This window comes from Bidens hawaiensis, unplaced genomic scaffold (genome assembly GCF_021521415.1).
Source record: "Bidens hawaiensis isolate Kalapana, Puna unplaced genomic scaffold, B.hawaiensis_p1.1 tig00010732_1, whole genome shotgun sequence".
Lineage (NCBI taxonomy): Eukaryota > Viridiplantae > Streptophyta > Magnoliopsida > Asterales > Asteraceae > Bidens > Bidens hawaiensis.
The window spans coordinates 293197-320565 of NW_027491822.1; the positions used below are offsets into that span (position 1 = coordinate 293197).

General features: G+C 43.8%; 1 protein-coding gene across 1 annotated transcript; it reads left to right on the top strand.

Moving 5' to 3' along the window:
* The first annotated feature begins 603 nt into the window (after positions 1 to 603).
* Positions 604 to 25256, top strand: LOC143536042 (BTB/POZ domain-containing protein At1g21780-like). The gene is made up of 4 exons (XM_077030126.1): positions 604 to 707; positions 23874 to 24019; positions 24185 to 24300; positions 24660 to 25256. Exons 1-4 carry the CDS (start codon positions 604 to 606, stop codon positions 25254 to 25256), a joined length of 963 nt encoding a protein of 320 aa, XP_076886241.1.
* The last annotated feature ends 2113 nt before the right edge of the window (positions 25257 to 27369 follow it).

Consider the following 27369-nt stretch of genomic DNA (forward strand, 5'->3'; position numbering starts at 1 on the left):
TACACATCACGTGGCTGCTTGGCAATCTTGTGTTAAATCAATAAAAGGTCAGACTGATTAAAATTAGTCTTTGAATCATTTAACATGTCTATCTGAAACTTAGCAACTAAAAGATTTTATGAACCATTTAAGTGGTGTAACCAATTAACCAAACACACTCTACCTCGATTTGACCGACTTAGATGTAACTTCTTAATGAATCATTAATAGGATACCAAACAGCCCATAGTCTGACAAACCAAAATATATAAAAAAGGGTAGGAACTAATAGCTCTTAGAAATCAGTAACCAAAATCAGACTAAATCAATTAAATTTAAATATTAAATACTAATCATAAATATAAACAGTATTATGGTTCATATATGATACTTTAAGTTAATTTGAATTGGATATATGTGATATTTGAAGAGATATTTATAAAATTCACCCAAAATATTAATCTGATTCCATACAGATTTCTTAAGATACGGTTATATATTATAACCTTTTTGTACCTGGTATTATATATGCCATGTGAAGAATAAGTTTATATTTATAATCAAGAAAATATTGTGTTTAGCCTGTAGAATACCAAAGGGAGCGTACTGTAGAGCGAGTAGAAGATGATGGTAGAGACGGTATCGAGATTGGCTCGATGGAGGGTTGATAATTCGACTCAGTATGCCAATAGAAAATCAGAACCTTTCAAAATCGGCATGTGGAATTGGTATGTGTAGGGGTATGGTACTAAACCCGGCTTACGACCTTAATTTATTATGTCTGGCTTATTTTATTATATGGACTAATACAATATTATTGGGCTGAGGGGGTTTTGTGGAGGTAACCCTAACTGGGCTAGGCGCATTAGGGTACCATGATGGTGGCCATGAGGCTCCCTATATAAGGAGGTCTCCACCTCCTTATTAAGGGTTGTTGTTATCAATAAGAGCCACCACCATAACCATTTTTGTGTCTGTAAACAAGAGATCCTCGAGATTTCTTAGCAGTCACCTCCACACCCCCCATATTTCTATGGCAGATCTCAAGCTACCGGAGAAGAAGATCGAGTCGTGGTTCGTTCATCTCAAAGACTGGGAAACATCGTCATGGATCAGGTCAGATTCATTTCATGTTTCTTCATTGGCGCCATCCGTGGGACGGTAACGAACCACACCTCAATCTTCCCCGTTTCATGTCCAGATCTGTGTTTCTAGAGTGACGGAGGTTAGATCTGGGTCTAATTCCTTCAGATCTGATTCCGTTTTGAGCAACAGTTACGTTCGATATTCTTGTTTGTCTCTCTAGATCTGCGTTCATACGCAATGGGTGCCGGATCCAGATCTGATTTTTCAGTGTTCAATGCTGGAATAAGTTCTAGATCTATAGTCACAAAGCAAAAATTGGGTGTAAAAAAGGAATACACAGGTACAACTCTTTTTGCAGTGGGTACCATCATATTTGCATATCTTTGACTCATGTGGAAAGGCATCTTCTAGGAGAATGATAGGCTGTGTACAGCCTCAAAATAATAGCCATCAATATTATCCCATTTTGGGGTTTCAAATAAATTATACTCCCGCCATGCATGCGCGCTCAACCTTTCGCCATGCATGCGCGCTCAACTCTCCGCCATAGCGGGTTGCATGCGAGCTCCCGGCGATTACTCTCCGCCACAGCGGGTTGCATGCGCGCTCCCGGCGATTACTCTCCGCCACAGCGGGTTGCATGCGCGCTCCCGGCGATCAACTCTACGCCGCCATGCGTGCGCTTCCGCAGATGAACAATCCGCCGCCATGCATGCGCGCCATGCACATGTTGCACTCCACCGACATGCTTGCGCGCCGCTGCTGATAGTGCACTACGCCTTCATACATCATGCGTGCAGCCGCGGATCAACACTCCACCACCTGTGGAAGACTTCGCCACGATGCATGCATGCGTCCCCGCGGATGAGCATTTCCACCAACATGCATGCGCGGGCCGCGGATAATGCACTACCCCGCCATGCATGCATGCAGCCGCGGATCAACACTCCATGCATGCGCGCTCAACTCCCGCTATGCATGCGCGCTCAACTCTCCGCCATGCATGCGCGCTCAACTTTCAGCCGCTATGCATGCGCGCCCGCGGATCACCACTCCGCCGCCATGCATACGCGACCTTGGATCACCACTCCGCCGCCATGCAAGGGCACTACGGAGGATCAAGATTCTGCTACCATGCATGCGCGCCACCGGAGATCAAGTCTCCGCTTCCATGCATGCGCAGTGCCGAAGATCAAGACTTCGCCACCATGCATGTGCGCCCACGAGTCACCACTCCGCCGCCATGCATGCGCACTACCAAGGATCAAGATTCCGCTGCCATGCATACGCGCCATCGGAGATCAAGTCTCCGCTTCCATGCATGCACACCGTTAAGGATCACCCACCACCTCCGCCGAGGAGCCGCGCCTTTAACTTGTTAGATCCAGGGAGTCCGCTTGTCTGCACCGCGCTTGATAAAAAGCAAATTTTACAAAGTATAAAATGTCCAAGAAAGTTTATAGACGTGCGAAGGAAAAACCCGTTTATAACCGCAATCCGGGTATCAACACCTGCGGGTTGGCAACGCCACCCACGGATCATAGCCGCGATCCGCGTATCAACACCTGCGGGTTGGCAATTGTGACATCTGCCCAATCCGACCCGACCCAGGTACCCGTTTTCAGATCCGTTTTTAAGATTTAAAATTTGATTTTAATCTTTATAAATTTAATCTTATATTCATAATAATAATAATTCCTTTCCGCCGTCCCGCCCTTTTTCTCTCTTGTCGCCGTCCCGCCCCTTTTTCTCTCTTGTCGCCGTCCCGCCCCTTTTTCTCTCTTGTCGCCGTCCCGCCCCTCTGCTTAACCCTTAAGCCTGGAACCCCTTTTTCTCTTAACTCTTTGCTTGTCCTTTGGTTCTTCCCGCCTAAGGATGTCTGCGCAGCTCCACGCTCCAGACTCCTTACAAGGGAGCCTGCGCAAAGACCAGCTGTTCCTGCGATACGCGAGGCGAACTGTTCCCGCAGCGCGCTAAGAATGGTAGTTCTTCCCGCGGCGCGCTAAGGATTATAGTTCTTCCCGCGGCGCGCCAAGAATTGTAGTTCTTCCCGCGACGCGCTAAGGATTATAGTTCTTCCCGCGGCGCGCAAAGAATTGTAGTTCTTCCTGCGACGCGCTAAGGATTATAGTTCTTCCCGCGGCGCGCTAAGGATTGTTCTCTGTCTGCCTTCGCCCTCGCGCGCGCTCGAGTCTTCTCGCGCTAGACCTTAAGTCTTTTCTTCAGTTTAGGTCAGCCTGTATGCTTTTGAAATATCCTATCTTTTGTATGAGCACTGTAGGTCAGTTCCGACATCTGTCCGAAAAGCCACTTTCGGCGCAGCATGCGCACCAATCCTATTGGTTGACAGAAAAAGTGACTGACATAATCTTTTGAAATCTTCTTTTGCATGTCTTGAACAGTGCTTTATCTGACACCTCCCATGCTTTGATCTGTAACCTGTCAGCTTTTCCCCATCCCCTGCAGCTGCCGGCATATCTTTTTAATATCTTTTGCTTTTGGTTTCTTGTGCTTTTTAATATCTTTTGCTTGATTTGATAAGATCTTTTCCCCTTTTAAGGGATTGTGTTCCCTTGGGTTTTCCTATAAATTAAGCTAATTTCTTGTTTATTAACACTACACACACTACACTTAAACACTCCCCAAATCTCTCTCCCTTTGCTCTCTGCCGTAGTTCCTCAGCAACGCCACTCCCCTCCTTGCCTCCGTCTTCTCTTCTGTTCTGCCCAGAATCTCGGTAAATATAAATATATATATTTTGTTTTAATTTGTTTAACTAACAAAAATCGATACTTACTGCATATATTCAAGACATAAAAACCAATCGTTAAACCAATAACTTCTTATTTATAGGTTAACTTTCGCTTGTTTAAAAGTTGGTTCTTGCATTATCTTCCAACGCACCTTTTACAGGTGAGTAATCTCGTACTTAATCCCCTTTTATTTTTAACGTTTTGGGATGTTCATGTGTTCGTACAACTTGAGTCTTAAACTTGTTTATGAAATTTATGTGCGCAAAACCCCATGTGTTATGGACGTTTACTTGGCTGTTTATTTGTATGTGTGAATCATTAACCGCTTTGTTCGGCCTATTCCGAAGTTTTCATGGATCCATTAGATGAACACGGGAGACCTATCGTTTACGGTTTTCTTGTTTTGTTTACACATGCACGTATGATTATTTGTTTTTGTGCTCGATTGGGAGCACGGATTGAACTATGAGCTATGATCTATTTAGGCTTGATCACAATCTGATTACACCCTATGTTAAACCCCAGTTAAGCACATGTTGCGCGCAGTGTTTGTTATTATCTATTTATATCTATTAAACTTGATTTCTCACCGACACGCAAGTGTTGACGTTTTATTTTAACACATGTTCAGGTTTGCTGTAACTGCTTTTGGGAATCTCAAGGACACGTAGGATGTTTTCCTTTTCTTTGGACCTAGATTAAAATGTAACAAGACAAATTATGTTATTTGAATATTTTGAGTTATGATATGATTTATGTTACTTTACGATTTGTGTTCTGCGCATGCGCAATGAAAATGTATTTATTAAATATTGACACCCAAATAGTGTCACGAGTAATGAAACAATACGTGGCGCCCCGATGTATAATCCGCCATCGGTCGGGGTGTTACAGATTGGTATCAGAGCTCCGTGACTTTAGGATAGGTGGTTAGACGTAACGACCTAGAATACCTAAGAGTCCCTTTTCGCGCATGAGAAATATCTCATGTTTGCGCGCTAATTGTTAATTACTCGATATTTATAAAATATGCTTGCGCATACGCAGCACATGATTTCGTGTTTTATCCGCGATCTTTCGATTTTTATTGTTAAATTTCAATTTATTTCTTTACTTACATATTCGTTTGTTGTTGGAATTTAGCATTGAAAATCCGAAAAGTCATTGTGATACATGAATAGTTGATTTTCAATCCCCATTAACTTTATGTTTTAAATTGAAGATTTGAAAAGTCATGGTGATACATGAATTGTCAATCTCCAATATTCATTTACTCGATATTTTAAATTGAGAATTCGGAAAGTCATGGTGATGCATGAATTGTCGATTTTCAATTCAAATTCATTACGTGTATTAAGTTTGCATTTAAATTCATATTTTACTTCAAAATTTGATAGCATTTAACTCCGCGAAACAAGCTTTACGACGATATACTTTGCGCTAAAACGATTTCCCATACCAAGATATTAACAAAAACTAAAACTTTTATAGAATGCCTCCGCTATCAGCTCGCCGTCATCAGAGGAGAGAAACCGCGCGCAGATGTATGCAGCGTCGTTCCCAGGAAATGGCCGCCGCAATAGCCCAAGCCTTAAACCAAAACAATACCAACCCCTCCAGATACAATATTAAATCCTTTAATGCGGGTAACCCTACGAAATTCACAGGGCTTGAAGGAGCCACCGTAATGCTCCAATGGCTCGAGAAAATTGAGAACACCTTCCTCCATACCCATTGCCCTCCAGACCGACGAACCTTATACGCCTCAAGTGTCCTAGAATCAAGGGCGCTTACTTGGTGGAACGGAGTAGCTCACGCGCGTGGCGCAGAGGCTGCTTCTAGCATGCTCTGGGAGGAATTCAAGGAACTTTTGACTAGAGAATTCTGCCCTCCCAACGAAATAAAGCGCCTTGAGGAGGAATTTTGGAACTTGAAGCAGTACAGTGGCGAAGCGCGCGAGTACGCTACGCGCTTCCACGAACTAAGTTTGCTTGTCCCGCACCTAGTTACCCCTTCCCGCCGAGCCATCGAGAAGTTTCTTGGGGGTCTCCCCATGGAAATTCAAGATTCTGTATGGGCCAGGAACCCAGCAACCCTCTCTGACGCCATCGAGTTGGCCGCTGTGCTCAGCGACAACCATGTCAGGGCAGGAACCCTGTTCCTGCGGGGAGCCGAAAGGACCAAACTCACCAAGACTGTCCCAGAACCAACAGAAACCAAGCCAGAACCCTCAAACCGTAACAACCTCAAGCGTAGGCGCAGACCCAATCATCAAACCTACGCGCTTACCAACCCGCTCATTGTCCAGCAACCCGCCTACCAGCCTCCAGTATACGCTCCTAACCCACTGTCAACCTACCCAACACCCCCTGTAGTCCATAACTATGCCTTAACCAATCCCGCACTCCCTGCCCCGTCAACTAAGAAACCTTACACAGGAAACCAACCCTTTTGCCCAACCTGTAGACTTCACCATCCAACTCAAGTCCCGTGTCGACAATGTAACCGATGTGGCCGTACTGGTCACACTGCTGAGAACTGTAGAGTCCTTCCCGCCAACCCAATCGCGCAAACACCACCAACTTACCCGCTAAACCCACAACCAACATACCCTAATCCACGACCCAGGTCGTGCTATAACTGCGGTGACCCCAGTCATTTCCGGAACGCGTGCCCGAGACTGCAAGTACAAATTACGCAAGCTAATCCGGTTAACCAAATTTCAAACCAAGTGACGCGCGGACGAGCTTTTAATATAACCGCGCACCAAGCGCAAGCGAATAATGACGTGGTTAATGGTACATTTTTACTTAACGGACAATATGCCTCTATACTTTTTGATACTGGCGCCGATAGAAGTTTTATTTCTCGCGCATTTGAACAAAAACTTGCGCGACCGCGAATAAACTTAAACGAAAACTTTTCAGTTGAATTGGCTAATGGTGAAACTATTTTAATAAACTCCGTGATCAAAGATTGCACGCTTAACCTTAATGAACATGATTTTCTAATCGACCTCATTCCCATGCCTCTTGGAAGTTTTGATGTGATTATTGGAATGGACTGGCTCTCGCAAAATCGCGCCGAAGTAATCTGCGCCAAGAAGTTGATTCGCATTCCTCGGGAAAATGGTCAAGATCTTCATATCTACGGCGAGAAACAATCTAACGGTCTTAAACTTATGTCATGCTCTGAAGCCCGGAGACTTTTGCGAAAGAAATGTGTCGCATTCTTAGCTCATGTGGTCAAACCCGATGAAGGAAAGAAGAAACTTTCTGAAATCCCATCGTGCGTGACTTTCCTGAAGTCTTTCCCGATGATCTTTCTGGTTTACCTCCCGCTCGGGAAGTCGAGTTTCGTATTGATCTTGTCCCTGGTGCATCCCCCGTAGCCAAATCTCCTTATCGACTTGCACCCGCTGAAATGCAAGAATTAGCAAGTCAACTTCAAGAGTTGACCGATAAAGGATTCATTCGCCCTAGCTCTTCGCCGTGGGGTGCTCCGGTGTTGTTCGTTAAAAAGAAAGACGGTTCGTTTCGCATGTGTATCGATTACCGCAAGCTGAACAAGCTCACCATTAAGAACCGGTACCCCTTACCGCGTATTGACGACCTCTTTGACCAACTCCAAGGTGCCTCTTGTTTCTCCAAAATCGATCTCCGTTCTGGCTATCACCAGTTGCGTATCCGCGAAGAGGATATTCCCAAGACTGCCTTTCGAACCCGCTACGGTCATTTTGAATTCTTGGTCATGCCCTTCGGTTTAACCAACGCACCCGCTGTCTTCATGGATCTAATGAACCGGGTGTGTAGGCCTTTCTTGGACCAATTCGTGATCGTGTTTATCGATGACGTTCTGGTGTATTCCAAAACCAAGGCCGAGCATGAACAACATCTTCAGTTGGTGTTGCAAAAGCTTCGAACCGAACAACTCTATGCCAAACTCTCCAAGTGTGAGTTTTGGTCTGACGAAGTACAGTTTCTTGGTCATGTTGTAAACAAGATGGGTATTCATGTCGACCCATCCAAAATTGAAGCAATCAAGAACTGGATTACACCGATCACTCCTACCGAAATCCGTTCCTTTTTGGGCTTAGCTGGTTACTACCGGCGATTCATTTCGAACTTCTCAAAAATCTCCTTGCCTTTAACAGCATTAACGCACAAAGGCAAACCGTATATTTGGGGCTCGAAGCAAGAAGAAGCCTTTCAAACGCTCAAGCGATTGTTGTGCGAAGCTCCTGTTCTAGCGTTACCTGAGGGTACTGACGACTTTGTCGTTTATTGTGATGCCTCCAACCAAGGTCTCGGTTGTGTACTTATGCAACGAGGCAAGGTTATCGCTTACGCGTCTAGGCAACTCAAAATTCATGAAAAGAATTATACGACTCATGTGACAACCGGTAAATTCCCAACCCCTTAAACTAAGTAATCAACCTAATAATTAGGTGATTGTGAATATTAAGCGCGCCATGTTAGTCAGCGCGTGCATTTGTTATGTGCGCCCTGCGCGAGCGCGCCATGTTAATCAGCGCGTGCAGTTGTTACATGCAACCTGCGCGAGCGCACCATGTTAAGAACCAGCGTGAGCATATGTTATATGCGCCATGCGTGAATGTTTTGGCTTTATGTTTTCATGTAACTTGAACGTTATGTTGTCTATGGGTTGACCATCCCGCATGATGCTAAGGCGGGTGCATCCTACATCGTTTATGCGCGTGCGGAAGGGAACTAACCTCCCCGCATGGCGGGAACATTGAGAGCTAGTTTGTCTGAAGCTCCAAGATGGAATTGACTTCAACATGACTGATCACTATGTTGAAATACCAAGACCCCCTGGAGAATCTGCAAATGAAACTCAATGTCCCTAACTGCGAGAAGGTTACGCACCTACCCGCAGCAAAGAAATGTCCTTCACGCAGAAAGCTATGCGCACAAAGTGATGCGCACAGAACACTTAGTCTATTCTCCAGTTATAAGGAGATTACTCCCGCCCGAAAGGAAACAGTAGCGTGTTTCAGAGATTTTCCACCTTTTACTGTACACTGACAAAAGTACCTGAAAAAGCACACTGTAACATGAAAAGTCAACTGTCAGCCACCCTATTCTCACCAACCCCAGACCTGCATGTTCTGTCCAAATCAAATCAAAATCTTTTATCCACCACTCCACTCTTAAGTAAATAATAATAACTTCCATACTTTATCATCATTACATTTAGATATGAAAAGATTTCAATCCCCTAAAGCAAGGGATTGTGTTCCCTTGAGTTTGCCTATAAATTTGTAACCTAAATTATCACCCAAAACACACTTCAAAGAACTACAAACTTGCACTAATCCTCTCCCAAGCATCCGTTGTTTTCATCTCCGATCCTGTTACTAGGTAAGCCGAGAATATAACCTTGAGACCTACTATCCAACCCTTATATTCTCCTATTTCTTGATCTTAATATATATACTTCTTGTTATTTAATCGTATTCTAGACCTTCGATTCCAAGGCCAACACCAAGAAAACCCGAATCTCGATTAATCCCTTAACAAGAACCTCAGGTGAGTCTCACAGCCCCTATTTTCACTGTTTTCACTGTTTTTAAACTACTTTCGGGGCGAGGGACACGTACTTAAATAATGTTTTATCATGTTATACTTACAAGTTATGCAAACGATTGTGTTTAAATTATGTTTCATGATGAGCAATGCAAACGGTTATCTATGGTTTACGATGTATGTGCGCCAGAATTCGAGTAAGTGATCACTTTACCATTGGAACTCTAAGGGTAGGGACTGCTGGTTTGATCCGCCCACTCGTAGGGGTCGCACCTCTTACACAGACGAGTGCCTAGTATGGTCATGGGGCAGTACTATGGGTTTGAGCCCGCTCGTAGAGGTCGCTCCTCTTACGCAGACGAGCGCCTTGTTTTCCGGCACAACGTCCGCGCGTAACCCGCGGGACGGTATTACAGTATTATTCGCTCGTAGTGGCAGCGCCACTTACACAGACGAGCACAGTTTTCCAGAAGTGTCCGCGCGTAACCCGCGGGACGGTATTACATTATTTTAGCTCGTAGTGGCAGCGCCACTTACACAGACGAGCACAGTTCCCAGAAATGTTCGCGCGTAAACCGCGGAACGATTTTATCAGAATATGTTGATAGAACTATGTTTTACCAAGCATGTGTTTTAATGATGCTACCAGAATTATGTTTCAGAATGATTATGATGCAATACGATTTATCAAGTTACTAAAACTTGTGAACTCACTCAGTTTATACTGATTCAAATATTTTTACGTGTCTTTCAGGAGATAACTAGGTAGCGCATGGAGTCACACTTAGAGCACCTCACGCTGAACATCTAAAACTAGCTTTTTGGAAGATTTTAGTTCTATCCCTTCGATGCGCGTGGTTGTTCCCGCCGCGCAAGGGGATATGGCTTGGAAATCTTCAACAGTTTTATACTTGGATGTTTTTATGTAATTTTTAAACAATGTAATGTATTTGTATTAAACTTTTCATGCGCAATGAAAATCTTTGAATGTTTGCAATGGCCCGTGCTTAATTATCAATCCCCACTCGCGCGCGCCCGGCTGTTTCCGCCGCTCAGGGCCGGGTGTGACAGATTGGTATCAGAGCACTGGTTATAGCGAACTAGGAAAAGAAGTTTTAACCTAGACTATAACCGTTGGGGAATCACATGAAATACTTTTCAAAGAAAATATTTTCAAAAGAAACTATACACACACTTAGGAACACGGGTCACACAGTGTCTAGTAAATAATGATAACATTATGTGCTCAGAGTACATGCGCTAAGTTTGATATATTTCCATTCTCTTTTAAAGCGAGAATGCCTCCAACTAAAGCCAAGGGAATTACCATGACACCCGAGGAACTCGCGGAAATAATCGCGCAAGCGATCGCAACACATGAGGCCAGCAAGGCCGAATCTAGTCAGGGTCGTCAGAATGAGACCCCAGAACCCGAATCAGGAGCCTTGGACAAAGGATGCTCCTATAAAACATTCATGGCCTGTAGGCCTTGGCCATTTAAGGGAACCGAAGGGGCCATTGGGCTCTACAACTGGATTGACAAGATGGAGACAGTTCTCTCCATTAGCAGATGTAGTGAGAACCAGAAGGTTCTTTACGCGACCTGCATGTTCCAAGAGGCAGCTTTGTCTTGGTGGAAGCTTCAAACGAAAACTTTGGGGCGAGAAGTTGCTCTCCACAAGACCTGGGAGGAACTGAAGGAAATGATGATGAGAAAGTTCTGCTCTCGCGCAGAAATCCAGAGTCTGCAGCAGGAATTCTGGAACCACACCATGGTAGGAACGGATATCGACGCCTACAACAACCGGTTCAACGAACTTTGCCAGTTGGTGCCAGATATGGCAAACACGGAGGAAAAGAAGATCGAGAGGTATATTTTTGGGTTACCTCCTGTTGTTAGGGTTCCGCTCAACGCCGCAGCGCCTCCAACCTTTGATGAGGCGGTAGCGCGGGCCATCACCCTTACAAGGGATACGGTCCGTGCGGGTATGTTAACTACGCGCGGAACCGAGCAGCGAACCTCTGATCCCAAGAGGAAATGGAACTCTCACCACCGAGGGTCCGACTCCAAGCAGCCACCGTTCAAGAAGCAGGAAAGCGCAAGGGTTTACGCGATCCAAGCCGCGGAGCCATCAAGGAAAGGATACAGTGGCCCTTACCCATGGTGCAACAAATGCAAGTTTCACCACGAGGGTGAATGCGCGAGCGTCACGTGCGCCAAATGTAACAGGCCAGGACACAAGACGGTGAATTGCCGTGCTAAAGAAGCTGGAGCCAATGACAACTGCTACGCATGCGGAAAGCCAGGGCATTTCAGTCGGGATTGCCCGCAAAGGGGAAACCAAGCTCGCGGGAGAGCTTTTGTGATCGGCGCAGGCGAAGCTAAAGAAGAGCCGAATGTGGTAACCGGTACGTTTTTGCTTAACGGACATTTTGCATCTGTCTTATTTGATACTGGCGCTGACCTAAGTTTTATATCTGCTGAGTTTAAAAACTCCCTAGGCTTAGCAACCAGTAGGCTAGACACGCCTTATACTATAGAACTAGCCAATGGTAGGCAGTTATGCGCGAACGAAAGAACTGAAGAATGTGTAATAGTCATGGGAGGTCACGGGTTCAATATTAACTTGTTGCCAATAGACTTGGGAAGTTTTGACATTGTGGTAGGTATGGATTGGTTAGTCGAGAACCACGCGGAAGTTATTTGCCATGAGAAGCAGGTTCGGATCCCACTGTTGAACGGAGAAACCTTGGTAATTCAAGGGGAAAGAAGGGGAGTTGCGACGAAACTGATTTCGTGCCTAAAGGCGCGTAAGTGCCTAAGGAAAGGGTGTTACGCCTTCCTGGCGTATGTAGTAGAGAAGAAAGGAGATGAGCGAAGAATTGAAGACTTACCAGTAGTGCGCGAATTTCCAGAAGTTTTTCCTGAAGATTTGCCCGGATTACCGCAGCCGCGACAAGTAGAGTTTCGTATTGATTTAGTCCCAGGAGCTGCGCCAGTAGCTCGAGCGCCTTATCGACTAGCTCCATCTGAGATGCAAGAGCTATCCAATCAGTTACAGGAACTATTGGATAAGGGTTTCATACGCCCAAGCTTTTCACCTTGGGGAGCTCCAGTACTGTTTGTTAAGAAGAAGGATGGTTCGTTCAGAATGTGTATTGACTACAGGGAGCTGAATAAGCTGACAGTCAAAAATCGGTACCCCTTACCGAGGATTGACGACCTATTTGACCAGTTGCAAGGATCCAGTTATTATTCGAAGATAGATCTACGGTCCGGATACCACCAACTTAGGGTCCATGAGGAAGATGTGCCGAAAACAGCCTTCCGAACTAGATACGGCCATTATGAGTTCTTAGTGATGCCTTTCGGGCTAACTAATGCGCCGGCTGTATTCATGGATCTGATGAACCGCGTGTGCAAACCATACTTGGACAAGTTTGTGATTGTGTTTATAGATGATATTCTGATTTACTCACGGACCAAGGCCGAGCATGAGCAACACCTGAGATTGATTTTGGAATTGTTGAGGAAAGAAAAGTTGTATGCGAAGTTTTCCAAATGTGAGTTTTGGCTTAGAGAAGTTCATTTTCTCGGTCACGTTGTAAACGAGAAAGGAATACACGTTGATCCTTCTAAAGTCAAGGCCATCGAAAACTGGGAAGCGCCAAAAACCCCAACTGAGGTGAGGCAATTCCTAGGGCTAGCTGGCTACTATCGACGCTTCATTGAGAACTTCTCCAAAATAGCTCTACCTCTGACCGCGCTAACTCAGAAAGACAAGAAGTTTGTTTGGGGCGAAAGTCAGGAAACAGCATTTCAATTGTTGAAACAGAAATTATGTAGTGCGCCAATTTTGTCTTTACCCGAGGGGACGGATGACATCGTCGTTTACTGCGACGCTTCACATCAAGGACTCGGATGTGTCCTTATGCAGCGAGACAAAGTCATAGCGTATGCCTCGCGCCAACTCAAGACCAATGAAAAGAACTACACAACGCATGATTTAGAACTTGGAGCGGTTGTCTTCGCGCTAAAGATTTGGCGCCATTACCTCTATGGTACAAAGTGTGTAATCTTTACGGATCACAAGAGCCTTCAACATATATTTGATCAAAAGGATTTAAACATGAGGCAACGAAGATGGGTTGAATTGTTGAACGATTATGATTGTGAAATCAAGTACCACCCTGGAAAGGCGAATGTGGTAGCAGACGCGCTAAGTAGGAAGGAGCGAATAAAAACGCTACGAGTCAAGGCTCTAAGGTTGACCATTCACGCAGATCTCTCTGCCCGCATCCGAGACGCTCAGCAAGAAGCCTTGAAACCAGAGTTTGTTAAAAACGAATGCCTTGGGGGTATGGTTAAGAATTTGGAACGGAAAGAGAACGGCAATCTATATTTCGCTAACCGCATATGGGTCCCTCTCAAGGGAGGATTGCGTGAGCAAGTATTAAACGAAGCTCACAAGACGCGGTATTCCGTACATCCTGGCGCAGACAAGATGTACCAAGATGTTAAAACGCTGTATTGGTGGCCCAATCTTAAAGGCGCCATCGCGACGTATGTCAGTAAGTGCCTGACGTGTTCAAAGGTAAAGGCTGAATATCAGAAGCCGTCGGGGTTACTTCAGCAGCCAGAAATTCCCATGTGGAAGTGGGAACAAATCTCTATGGACTTCATCACCAAACTGCCAAGGACACCTGGGGGTTATGACACAATATGGGTTATTGTGGATCGGCTAACTAAGTCAGCGCACTTCCTGCCGATCAAGGAAACCGATAAGATGGAAAAGTTAGCCAGATTGTATATTCGAGAGGTAGTTTCAAAACATGGAGTCCCAGTGTCCATCATTTCTGATAGAGATAGTCGGTTCACATCAAGGTTTTGGAGATCGTTACAAGGAGCTCTAGGTACTCGCCTTGATATGAGTACAGCTTATCATCCTCAAACGGATGGGCAAAGCGAGCGAACAATCCAGACATTGGAAGATATGCTGCGCGCGTGCGCAATCGATTTCGGAGGTAGCTGGGATACTCACCTCCCATTGGTTGAATTTTCTTACAACAATAGCTATCACACAAGCATTAAGGCTGCGCCGTTCGAAGCTTTGTATGGGCGCAAGTGTAGATCCCCACTGTGCTGGGCTGAAGTGGGTGACAAGCAAATGACTGGTCCAGAATTGATCCAAGAAACAACAGACAAGATTTTTCAGATAAGGGATCGCCTTAAGACAGCGCGCGATAGACAGAAGAGCTACGCAGATGTGCGAAGGAAACCATTGGAGTTTCAAGTAGGGGATAGAATACTTTTGAAAGTCTCTCCATGGAAAGGAGTCCCCCGTTTCGGCAAGCGAGGAAAGTTGAATCCACGCTACATTGGACCATTTGAGATCCTGGAAAGGATCGGTCCGGTTGCTTATAAACTCCGTTTACCCGCCGAACTCAGTGGAGTTCATGATACGTTTCATGTGTCCAACCTCAAAAAGTGCCTATCTGACGAAACGTTGATTTTGCCGTTGGAAGAAATTCACATCGACAAACAGCTGCACTTCGTAGAAGAACCTATAGCAGTAACCGATTGGAAAGAACAAAAGTTACGCAGAAGCAAAATCAAGTTAGTAAAGGTTCAATGGAACTCGAGGCGTGGGCCTGAATTCACTTGGGAAAGAGAAGACCAGATGCGCACGAAATACCCACACCTCTTTCAGAGCATGGCTTCTGACAGCAACGTCTCTTAAATTTCGGGACGAAATTCGTTTAACGAGGGGAGAATGTGACAACCGGTAAATTCCCAACCCCTTAAACTAAGTAATCAACCTAATAATTAGGTGATTGTGAATATTAAGCGCGCCATGTTAGTCAGCGCGTGCATTTGTTATGTGCGCCCTGCGCGAGCGCGCCATGTTAATCAGCGCGTGCAGTTGTTACATGCAACCTGCGCGAGCGCACCATGTTAAGAACCAGCGTGAGCATATGTTATATGCGCCATGCGTGAATGTTTTGGCTTTATGTTTTCATGTAACTTGAACGTTATGTTGTCTATGGGTTGACCATCCCGCATGATGCTAAGGCGGGTGCATCCTACATCGTTTATGCGCGTGCGGAAGGGAACTAACCTCCCCGCATGGCGGGAACATTGAGAGCTAGTTTGTCTGAAGCTCCAAGATGGAATTGACTTCAACATGACTGATCACTATGTTGAAATACCAAGACCCCCTGGAGAATCTGCAAATGAAACTCAATGTCCCTAACTGCGAGAAGGTTACGCACCTACCCGCAGCAAAGAAATGTCCTTCACGCAGAAAGCTATGCGCACAAAGTGATGCGCACAGAACACTTAGTCTATTCTCCAGTTATAAGGAGATTACTCCCGCCCGAAAGGAAACAGTAGCGTGTTTCAGAGATTTTCCACCTTTTACTGTACACTGACAAAAGTACCTGAAAAAGCACACTGTAACATGAAAAGTCAACTGTCAGCCACCCTATTCTCACCAACCCCAGACCTGCATGTTCTGTCCAAATCAAATCAAAATCTTTTATCCACCACTCCACTCTTAAGTAAATAATAATAACTTCCATACTTTATCATCATTACATTTAGATATGAAAAGATTTCAATCCCCTAAAGCAAGGGATTGTGTTCCCTTGAGTTTGCCTATAAATTTGTAACCTAAATTATCACCCAAAACACACTTCAAAGAACTACAAACTTGCACTAATCCTCTCCCAAGCATCCGTTGTTTTCATCTCCGATCCTGTTACTAGGTAAGCCGAGAATATAACCTTGAGACCTACTATCCAACCCTTATATTCTCCTATTTCTTGATCTTAATATATATACTTCTTGTTATTTAATCGTATTCTAGACCTTCGATTCCAAGGCCAACACCAAGAAAACCCGAATCTCGATTAATCCCTTAACAAGAACCTCAGGTGAGTCTCACAGCCCCTATTTTCACTGTTTTCACTGTTTTTAAACTACTTTCGGGGCGAGGGACACGTACTTAAATAATGTTTTATCATGTTATACTTACAAGTTATGCAAACGATTGTGTTTAAATTATGTTTCATGATGAGCAATGCAAACGGTTATCTATGGTTTACGATGTATGTGCGCCAGAATTCGAGTAAGTGATCACTTTACCATTGGAACTCTAAGGGTAGGGACTGCTGGTTTGATCCGCCCACTCGTAGGGGTCGCACCTCTTACACAGACGAGTGCCTAGTATGGTCATGGGGCAGTACTATGGGTTTGAGCCCGCTCGTAGAGGTCGCTCCTCTTACGCAGACGAGCGCCTTGTTTTCCGGCACAACGTCCGCGCGTAACCCGCGGGACGGTATTACAGTATTATTCACTCGTAGTGGCAGCGCCACTTACACAGACGAGCACAGTTTTCCAGAAGTGTCCGCGCGTAACCCGCGGGACGGTATTACATTATTTTAGCTCGTAGTGGCAGCGCCACTTACACAGACGAGCACAGTTCCCAGAAATGTTCGCGCGTAAACCGCGGAACGATTTTATCAGAATATGTTGATAGAACTATGTTTTACCAAGCATGTGTTTTAATGATGCTACCAGAATTATGTTTCAGAATGATTATGATGCAATACGATTTATCAAGTTACTAAAACTTGTGAACTCACTCAGTTTATACTGATTCAAATATTTTTACGTGTCTTTCAGGAGATAACTAGGTAGCGCATGGAGTCACACTTAGAGCACCTCACGCTGAACATCTAAAACTAGCTTTTTGGAAGATTTTAGTTCTATCCCTTCGATGCGCGTGGTTGTTCCCGCCGCGCAAGGGGATATGGCTTGGAAATCTTCAACAGTTTTATACTTGGATGTTTTTATGTAATTTTTAAACAATGTAATGTATTTGTATTAAACTTTTCATGCGCAATGAAAATCTTTGAATGTTTGCAATGGCCCGTGCTTAATTATCAATCCCCACTCGCGCGCGCCCGGCTGTTTCCGCCGCTCAGGGCCGGGTGTGACAACTCACGACCTCGAACTTGGTGCAGTTGTATTTGCCTTAAAAATCTGGAGACACTACCTTTATGGTACTAAGTGTATCATTTACACAGACCATAAAAGCCTTCAGCACATTTTTGATCAAAAGGAACTTAACATGAGACAACGCCGATGGAACGAACTCATCAGCGATTACGATTGTGAGATCCGATATCACCCTGGAAAGGCTAATGTGGTAGCCGATGCGCTCAGCCGCAAACCCAGTCAACTCAACTGTATCTTGCCGCGCACGCAGCTTCATTTCGCGCCGATCCAAAACGATCTTGAATCGCGCATTCGCGACGTGCAGCGCGCATCGATCAGCAAAGGCAACCTACGCGCCGAGTTAGCGTGTGGTGCAGAAGCGCATCTAGTCCCTAACCTGAATGGAATTCTCTGTTATCTCAATCGCATTTGGATCCCCAATGATGAGAATCTTCGCTCTGTCATACTGAGTGAAGCACACAAAACTCGGTATTCCGTTCATCCTGGTGCTGACAAGATGTACAAAGATTTGCGCCTTTCTTATTGGTGGCCCGGTATGAAAAAGGATATTGCTGTGTTCGTAGCTAAATGCCTAACTTGTTCTAAGGTAAAAGCTGAACATCAACGCCCATCTGGTTTACTCGAACAACCTGAAATTCCTTCGTGGAAATGGGAAAGTATAGCAATGGACTTTATTACCAAGTTACCCTTGACCGCAAGCAAACATGATAGCATTTGGGTAATAGTGGATCGATTGACCAAGTTTGCCCACTTTCTGCCCATTCGTGAAACCTACCGTGTTGAACAACTTGCGCATCTTTATGTCAAAGAAATTGTTTGCCGTCATGGTACTCCCTTGAGCATCATATCCGATCGCGATGGCCGTTTTATATCTCGCTTTTGGAAATCTCTCCAATCTGCGTTAGGAACTCGTTTGGACGTAAGTACTGCATATCATCCTCAGACTGACGGACAGTCTGAGCGAACCATCCAAACCCTTGAGGATATGCTTCGATCTTGTGTTCTTGATTTTGGAGGTAATTGGGATTCACACCTACCTCTGATCGAGTTCTCTTATAATAACAGCTATCATTCCAGCATCGGTATGGCCCCATTTGAAGCACTTTACGGTCGAAAGTGCCGCTCACCGATCTGTTGGAACGAAGTGGGTGAAGTTCAAATCACAGGACCCGAACTAGTTCAAGAGACAACCGATAAAATCGCCAAGATCCGTGATCATCTGCTGTCTGCCAGAAGCCGACAGAAGAGTTACGCAGATCGCAGGCGGAAGCCTCTCGAATTTCTAGTTGGTGATCTTGTTCTCCTCAAAGTATCGCCCTGGAAGGGTGTTGTCCGCTTTGGGAAGAAAGGTAAGCTTGCACCTCGTTATGTTGGGCCGTTCAAGATTCTCGCGAGAGTAGGAAAGGTTGCTTACAAACTGGACCTGCCGCCCGCGCTCAGCAATGTGCATCCATCTTTCCATGTGTCCAATCTCAAGAAATGTTTAGCTGACGAGAACCTCCACATACCACTTGATGAAGTTCAAGTTGATGAGTCTATGCATTTCGTTGAGAAGCCTGTTGAGATTATGGATCGCGAGGTAAAGCAAACCAAGCGCAGTCGCATCCCTATTGTCAAAGTTCGTTGGCAGTCCAAGCGCGGAGCCGAGTTCACTTGGGAAAGGGAAGATCAAATGAAGATCAAGTACCCGCACCTTTTCTCTGCGCATCCTACTTCGAGATAAATTTCGGGACGAAATTTCTTAAAGTAGGGGAGACTGTGACATCTGCCCAATCCGACCCGACCCAGGTACCCGTTTTCAGATCCGTTTTTAAGATTTAAAATTTGATTTTAATCTTTATAAATTTAATCTTATATTCATAATAATAATAATTCATTTCCGCCGTCCCGCCCTTTTTCTCTCTTGTCGCCGTCCCGCCCCTTTTTCTCTCTTGTCGCCGTCCCGCCCCTCTGCTTAACCCTTAAGCCTGGAACCCCTTTTTCTCTTAACTCTTTGCTTATCATTTGGTTCTTCCCGCCTAAGGATGTCTGCGCAGCTCCACGCGCCAGACTCCTTACAAGGGAGCCTGCGCAAAGACCAGCTGTTCCTGCGATACGCGAGGCGAACTGTTCCGCAGCGCGCTAAGAATGATAGTTCTTCCCGCGGCGCGCTAAGGATTATAGTTCTTCCCGCGGCGCGCCATGAATTGTAGTTCTTCCCGCGACGCGCTAAGGATTATAGTTCTTCCCGCGGCGCGCAAAGAATTATAGTTCTTCCCGCGACGCGCTAAGGATTATAGTTCTTCCCGCGGCGCGTTAAGGATTGTTCTCTGTCTGCCTTCGCCCTCGCGCGCGCTCGAGTCTTCTCGCGCTAGACCTTAAGTCTTTTCTTCAGTTTAGGTCAGCCTGTATGCTTTTGAAATATCCTATCTTTTGTATGAGCACTGTAGGTCAGTTCCGACATCTGTCCGAAAAGCCACTTTCGGCGCAGCATGCGCACCAATCCTATTGGTTGACAGAAAAAGTGACTGACATAATCTTTTGAAATCTTCTTTTGCATGTCTTGAACAGTGCTTTATCTGACACCTCCCATGCTTTGATCTGTAACCTGTCAGCTTTTCCCCATCCCCTGCAGCTGCCGGCATATCTTTTTAATATCTTTTGATTTTGGTTTCTTGTGCTTTTTAATATATTTTGCTTGATTTGATAAGATCTTTTCCCCTTTCAAGGGATTGTGTTCCCTTGGGTTTTCCTATAAATTAAGCTAATTTCTTGTTTATTAACACTACACACACTACACTTAAACACTCCCCAAATCTCTCTCCCTTTGCTCTCTGCCGTAGTTCCTCAGCAACGCCACTCCCCTCCTTGCCTCCGTCTTCTCTTCTGTTCTGCCCAGAATCTCGGTAAATATAAATATATATATTTTGTTTTAATTTGTTTAACTAACAAAAATCGATACTTACTGCATATATTCAAGACATAAAAACCAATCGTTAAACCAATAACTTCTTATTTATAGGTTAACTTTCGCTTGTTTAAAAGTTGGTTCTTGCATTATCTTCCAACGCACCTTTTACAGGTGAGTAATCTCGTACTTAATCCCCTTTTATTTTTAACATTTTGGGATGTTCATGTGTTCGTACAACTTGAGTTTTAAACTTGTTTATGAAATTTATGTGCGCAAAACCCCATGTGTTATGGACGTTTACTTGGCTGTTTATTTGTATGTGTGAATCATTAACCGCTTTGTTCAGCCTATTCCGAAGTTTTCATGGATCCATTAGATGAACACGGGAGACCTATCGTTTACGGTTTTCTTGTTTTGTTTACACATGCACGTATGATTATTTGTTTTTGTGCTCGATTGGGAGCACGGATTGAACTATGAGCTATGATCTATTTAGGCTTGATCACAATCTGATTACACCCTATGTTAAACCCCAGTTAAGCACATGTTGCGCGCAGTGTTTGTTATTATCTATTTATATTATTAAACTTGATTTCTCACCGACACGCAAGTGTTGACGTTTTATTTTAACACATGTTCAGGTTTGCTGTAGCTGCTTTTGGGAATCTCAAGGACACGTAGGATGTTTTCCTTTTCTTTGGACCTAGATTAAAATGTAACAAGACAAATTATGTTATTTGAATATTTTGAGTTATGATATGATTTATGTTACTTTACGATTTGTGTTCTGCGCGTGCGCAATGAAAATGTATTTATTAAATATTGACACCCAAATAGTGTCACGAGTAATGAAACAATACGTGGCGCCCCGATGTATAATCCGCCATCGGTCGGGGTGTTACAGCAATGCCATCAACACCTGCGGGAAGAGAAGTTAACCTCGGACTCCGGCAGGTTAAGTTATTGATGGCGTGTTAATCACTCATGGCGGGACCCTCTAGTTTCGCATGCAAGCTCTGATAGATCAACACAATATTCACCAACAATCACGGTAATCCAAAGCATCTGGTGGACCACCTCGGGCTCCCGCGAGCTACGTGCAAAACTTCCGGCGAATGAATTCCACCACTATGGCTTCCGCAGACCACATGAAAGCTCCGAGTAAAACTAGGGCGGGTCGATTCCGCAAGCTCCGAGTAAAACTAGGGCGGGTCGATTCCGCAAGCTCCGAGTAAAACTAGGGCGGGTCGATTCCGCAAGCTCCGAGTAAAACTAGGGCGGGTCGATTCCGCAAGCTCCGAGTAAAACTAGGGCGGGTCGATTCCGCCTCCCGCAGGCATTATGCGTGCTCCATACTCCCTCTAGTAGACCAACTCCACCACCTGTGGAAGACTTCGCCACGATGCATGCATGCGCACCAGCGAATCCTTAGTATGCCGCCATGCATGCGCGCCGCGAATCAGCATTCTGCTGCCATGTATGCGCATCCGCGGGTCCTCAATACGCTGCCATGCATGCGCACCCGCGAATCCTCACTACGCTGCCATGCTTGTGCGCCGTGAATCAACATTCTGCTGCCATGTATGCGCATCCGCGGGTCCTCAATACGTTGCCATGCATGCGCACCCGCGAATCCTCACTACGCTGCCATGCTTGCGCGCCGTGAATCAACATTCTGCTGCCATGTATGCGCATCCGCGGATCCTTAGTATGTCGCCATGCATGCGCGCCGCGAATCAGCATTCTGCTGCCATGTATGCGCATCCGCGGGTCCTCAACACGCTGCCATGCATGCGCACCCGCGAATCCTCACTACGCTGCCATGCTTGCACGCCGTGAATCAACATTCTGCTGCCATGTATGCGCATCCGCGGGTCCTCAATACGCTGCCATGCATGCGCACCCGCGAATCCTCACTACGCTGCCATGCTTGCGCGCCGTGGATCAACATTCTGCTGCTATGTATGCGCATCCGCAGATCCTTAGTATGCCGCCATGCATGCGCGCCGCGAATCAGCATTCTGCTGCCATGTATGCGCATCCGCGGGTCCTCAATACGCGCCATACTTAAAGGTTGGGAATCCTCATAAACCCATACGGCTACGCGCCACACTTAAAGGTTGGGAATCCTCATAAACCCATACGGCTACGCGCCACACTTAAAGGTTGGGAATCCTCATAAACCCATACGGCTACGCGCCACACTTAAAGGTTGGGAATCCTCATAAACCCATACGGCTACGCGCCACACTTAAAGGTTGGGAATCCTCATAAACCCATACGGCTACGCGCCACACTTAAAGGTTGGGAATCCTCATAAACCCATACGGCTACGCGCCACACTTAAAGGTTGGGAATCCTTATAAACCCACATGGCCACGCGCCAAACATAAAGGTCGGGAGCCTAATAATATCCCACATGGCCACGCGCCAAACATAAAGGTCGGGAGCCTAATAATATCCCAAACGGCCACGCGCCAACGTAGGTTGGGCACACCTCATAATTTGCCCGAGGCTGGGAACCTTGTAATACATCCACTTTTAGTTGATATGTTTTTGCAGGTTTGGCTACGAGTCGCACAAGCACCTATGACATTGTTATTATTATCTGGCCGTTTGTGACTCCATTATTATTTTGAAGACAAGCCGGAATAGTCATCCTGCGTAGAAGAGGCCCTTGTGGGCCAGTCATTATCATCATATTATAGCTCATAAGCCGCAACTCGCGCATGCTTCATTATTTTATAGCTCGTAAGTCGCCTCGCGCGCAAGCTTCATTATTTTTATAGCTCGTAAGCTGCCTCGCGCGCAAGTTGCATTACATTATTATCGAGATGCGCACTCTATCTTTTATCAGGCCCCTCGCCACTATTGTTATGATGCGTGCTATATCTTATTCATGCCAGTGCACCATTATTATCATAAGGATCACAACATGTCACCATCATGAAGAAAACCTCTCAAAACTCAAAGACAATAAAGACAAGGCCGAAGAAAGGGGAAAAAACCGCCTCATATCCTAACACACCTTATGAAGTCCAGCGCTCCACCTAAACGCTTGCACGCCTAGGAGCAACACTGGACTTGGGGGGCTTGTAGGGGTATGGTACTAAACCCGGCTTACGACCTTAATTTATTATGTCTGGCTTATTTTATTATATGGACTAATACAATATTATTGGGCTGAGGGGGTTAACCCTAACTGGGCTAGGCCCATTAGGGTACCATGATGGTGACCATGAGGCTCCCTATATAAGGAGGTCTCCACCTCCTTATTAAGGGTTGTTGTTCTCAATAAGAGCCACCACCATAACCATTTTTGTGTCTGTAAACAAGAGATCCTCGAGATTTCTTGGCAGTCACCTCCACACCCCCCATATTTCTATGGCAGATCTCAAGCTACCGGAGAAGAAGATCGAGTCGTGGTTCGTTCATCTCGAAGACCGGGAAACATCGTCATGGATCATGTCAGATTCATTTCATGTTTCTTCAGTATGTATATATATTAATCTCCCTCCGTACTATATAGCTAGCTTTTGTAGTTTGTTTATTATTCCTGATCATTGATGATAATTTTTATGATTATGAATCAGGCAATTATCAGTCATGTATAATGGCTCTGATCTGTGTATTCGTCTGTTTCCGGAGCCCTTCAGCTTGCTATCCACAGAACACCACCCTTTTGCCAAATTCATATTACGAGTGCACACCACTGCCGGACAATTGTCCGTCTCACCAGGTACGTGCACTTATTCATTGTTCATCTTTAGAACTCATCAACCAGTCTTAGCTTATATTTATATTATATAGTTTATATACAAAAATTATAGAATATGGAAGTAAATTAATGTTATATTTGTTCAACGGCTGGGGTTTCCTAATACATTGCTGTTTAATGTTGAAGTTTACGAGAGGCTTCTTAGGAGAAGTGAAGACTTTGTCTGGATTGTTAATTCTACCTTTCATGGCCGCTACACCATTGATGTCGAGTTTCTGGACCTGCGGGTTCGTTCATCAAATGTAAACACCTTGACTCATCACAATTCATGGTTAATTAAATGCTAATTAATCATGCAACACATATAGGATGATTAATCTTGGTTATAATGGGCTAGTATGAACAACCGAGAAGTACTTGCATAAAGAGTTGAGATATAAAAGAAGATAAATCTTAGAATTTAAATATAATAATGGCGGTAATTAGTATATTAATGTTAGGATATAATTGATAGAGTTAGAGATAGATAATCTTAGAATTTAAATCAAACCATGTTATTATGTGATTGCCAGATCCAGTTAATTCCAACAACACACGCTTTCAATCCATATTAGTTTATATAAAGAAAAAAGTTAAATTGCAATCTACAATTTTACTACAGGGTAAAGAAGCAAGTTCAATATGGCCAAATGAAGGGATGCTGAAATCATCAGCAAGTGAAAGCATTCTACGTTGCATGCTCCACGAGTCAATTAATACCGATGTCAACATTAACACGTGTGGCAGAACCTTGAAAGCTCACAAAGCAATTCTCTCTGCAAGTTCTCCGGTTTTTCACAGCATGTTCCAACATGACCTCAAGGAAAAAATATCATCCACTGTTGATATCGAAGACATGTCACTCGAATCATGCACCGCCTTTGTTTCTTACTTGTATGGAACCATAGAACAAGAAGATTTCTGGAAGCACCGCATCGCACTTTTAGGTGCTGCAAATAAGTACGTGGTTTCGAGTTTGAAGGATTTATGTGAGGAAAGCTTGTTAGAAGATATAAACACCGGTAATGTTCTCGAGCTGCTGCAAGAAGCTTGGTTCTACCATCTTGATAAGCTGAAGAAGGGGTGCTTGACTTATTTGTTTAACTTCGGGAAAATACATGAGATTAAAGACCAAGTTAATGACTTTTTTAAGAGTGCAGAGAAAGAACTGGTTCAGGAGATGCTTCAAGAGGTGCTTATGGTATGGAAACCAGTTTAAGCAGTCTGGATTTTGGTGGTCTGTTGAAGTTCCGTTTGAAATGATATTGAGGCGGTGAGTATAAACTTTGAACTTGAAAACATAAACGAGGTAGGATAGCTTTGGAATGTTTAATGGCTTCAAACTATAACAGATTTGGCTATATTATATTCTTGTTGGTTAGATGGCTGCACATCATTTGCTCAATATGTGAAAGATCAGCCCAATCTCTCTTTCATTTAGCCCATGCCCGTTGACCATAAGAAATAAACTATAACCAATAGTTTAAATTTCATTTGTTCTATAAAACTTCTAGCTGCATTACATGATGTTTGAACTTTTAATTTAAAACCAGATTTGATCATTTCCTTTTATTCTCGTGTCTACGTCTTTTGAACACATAATCAGGTTGTTTTAGTTCATTCTAGGGTATGTTTGGCAAGGAGTTTTTAGGAGCTTTTATGGGCTTCAAACTTCGGGCTTTTAAGAAAAAGCTCATATTCAATTAAAAGCTTTGTTTGGTTGACGGAGCTTGAAGCTTTTAGGTCATGAGAAAAAAGCTTAAAGCTTTAAGCTCCTACTAGTAGCGTTTAGAAAAATCTACAAGCTTTTAGTATTTTAATTACTTAAATAACCTTTCAAAATAAGTACATTTAATATTATTGTTTTAGTTATGTCTATTTTGGTCATTTTATACATTTTATTAAAAGTTCTAGCTACTCTCTCAAACATCTAAATATATCTAAAAAGCTACAGCTTCAAGCCACCAACCACCATCTTCCGGCTACAGCTACCAGTTAGTTTTGCCAAACATACCCCTAATGTTAAACCTACGAATATAAAATGATTATGATGTAATATTAGGTTATAACGATAAATCGCCCCAAAGCTCCAGGGAACACCGCCCCCGGGGCGTTTTGGAGGGGGGGGATCGTTTCTCACAAAGTGTAGGAAGGGGAGAAGAGGTGAATGGTGATTGGTGGGCTTGTTTATTTTTGATAAAAAAAATAAATAATTAGGTAATACTTTGAAGGGGCTCCATCTACTACATTCCTTTTAGCCAAAAAGCCTGACGTGACATCATATTGCGCAAAACGTCCCCCATAAAAACTCTATCCACTACACATGGTCTAAGGTAACACAAGGCATCTATACTCATTGGAATTTACAAGTTAAAACCTCTATACACACAAGAATTCTCACTTGGGAGATCTGTTGTTACATAAACATGCATAATTAATAAACACTATAGTATACAAGTTTGTTGGTTAACATAGACACCACAGAAAGTTTACCTACATATATATAATTATAAAAAGTTTACCAATATATATATATGTGTGTGTAGGATGGTTCATACGAGAAGTGCGATAAATAAATCTAGACCATTGATTGTGTTTAATCAATGGCCAACAATAGTAATGACATTATCATAAATAAAGACACATATTTATAGCATGTTTTTAATTAAAAAGGGCAGACATACCTTTTGTGGTGTGACGTCATTAAACCCGACATTAATGTATTCAATGGTTATTTTTCTTGTATAATCAATGCTCATAAGATGATTAATATTATTTAATATTTCTCATTAAAATTATGTATATAAAATTATATATATATATATATATATATATGTTTTGGAATTTATGGTTGTGTAAGCTGTTTATATGTTTATAGAATTTATTTATAAACCACATAATTTTTTCAACATTACGTTGTATATTATGGATTTTTCATATAGTACCTACGTAGCAAAATTAGAAACACACAGTTATGTGAAGGGGATTTTGTGAAAGTGTAGTTACCTACTGAATCTAAATTTGTATGTTTGGATGGAATAAATGTTTATATAATAGTGTAATGTATGATATGTAGGAATTATTATTTACTGTGTAGGGTGGTATTTTGAATTGTGTATTGTGTAGGTTTATATATTATACCATGTAGGGATTAGTTCAATGTTAAGGTATTTTTAGTTCATTTCATTTTCACCAACTTGTAACTAATATTACATATGAAGGATAATTGTGCTTACTATGTAGGGTATGTATGATAAAATACTTTATATGTTGGGTGTGCAGGATAATTATGGTTACCATGTAGGGTATGTAGGTTAAAATACTTTATATGT

What these genes read in the sequence shown, in the direction of transcription:
- LOC143536042 (XM_077030126.1), top strand. Translation starts at nt 604, where the DNA reads ATGATGGTAGAGACGGTATCGAGATTGGCTCGATGGAGGGTTGATAAT. An exon ending in AAAATCGGCATGTGGAATTG is followed by an intron (nt 708 to 23,873) that starts GTATGTGTAGGG and finishes ATTATGAATCAG; the next exon opens with GCAATTATCAGTCATGTATA. An exon ending in TGCGGGTTCGTTCATCAAAT is followed by an intron (nt 24,301 to 24,659) that starts GTAAACACCTTG and finishes ATTTTACTACAG; the next exon opens with GGTAAAGAAGCAAGTTCAAT.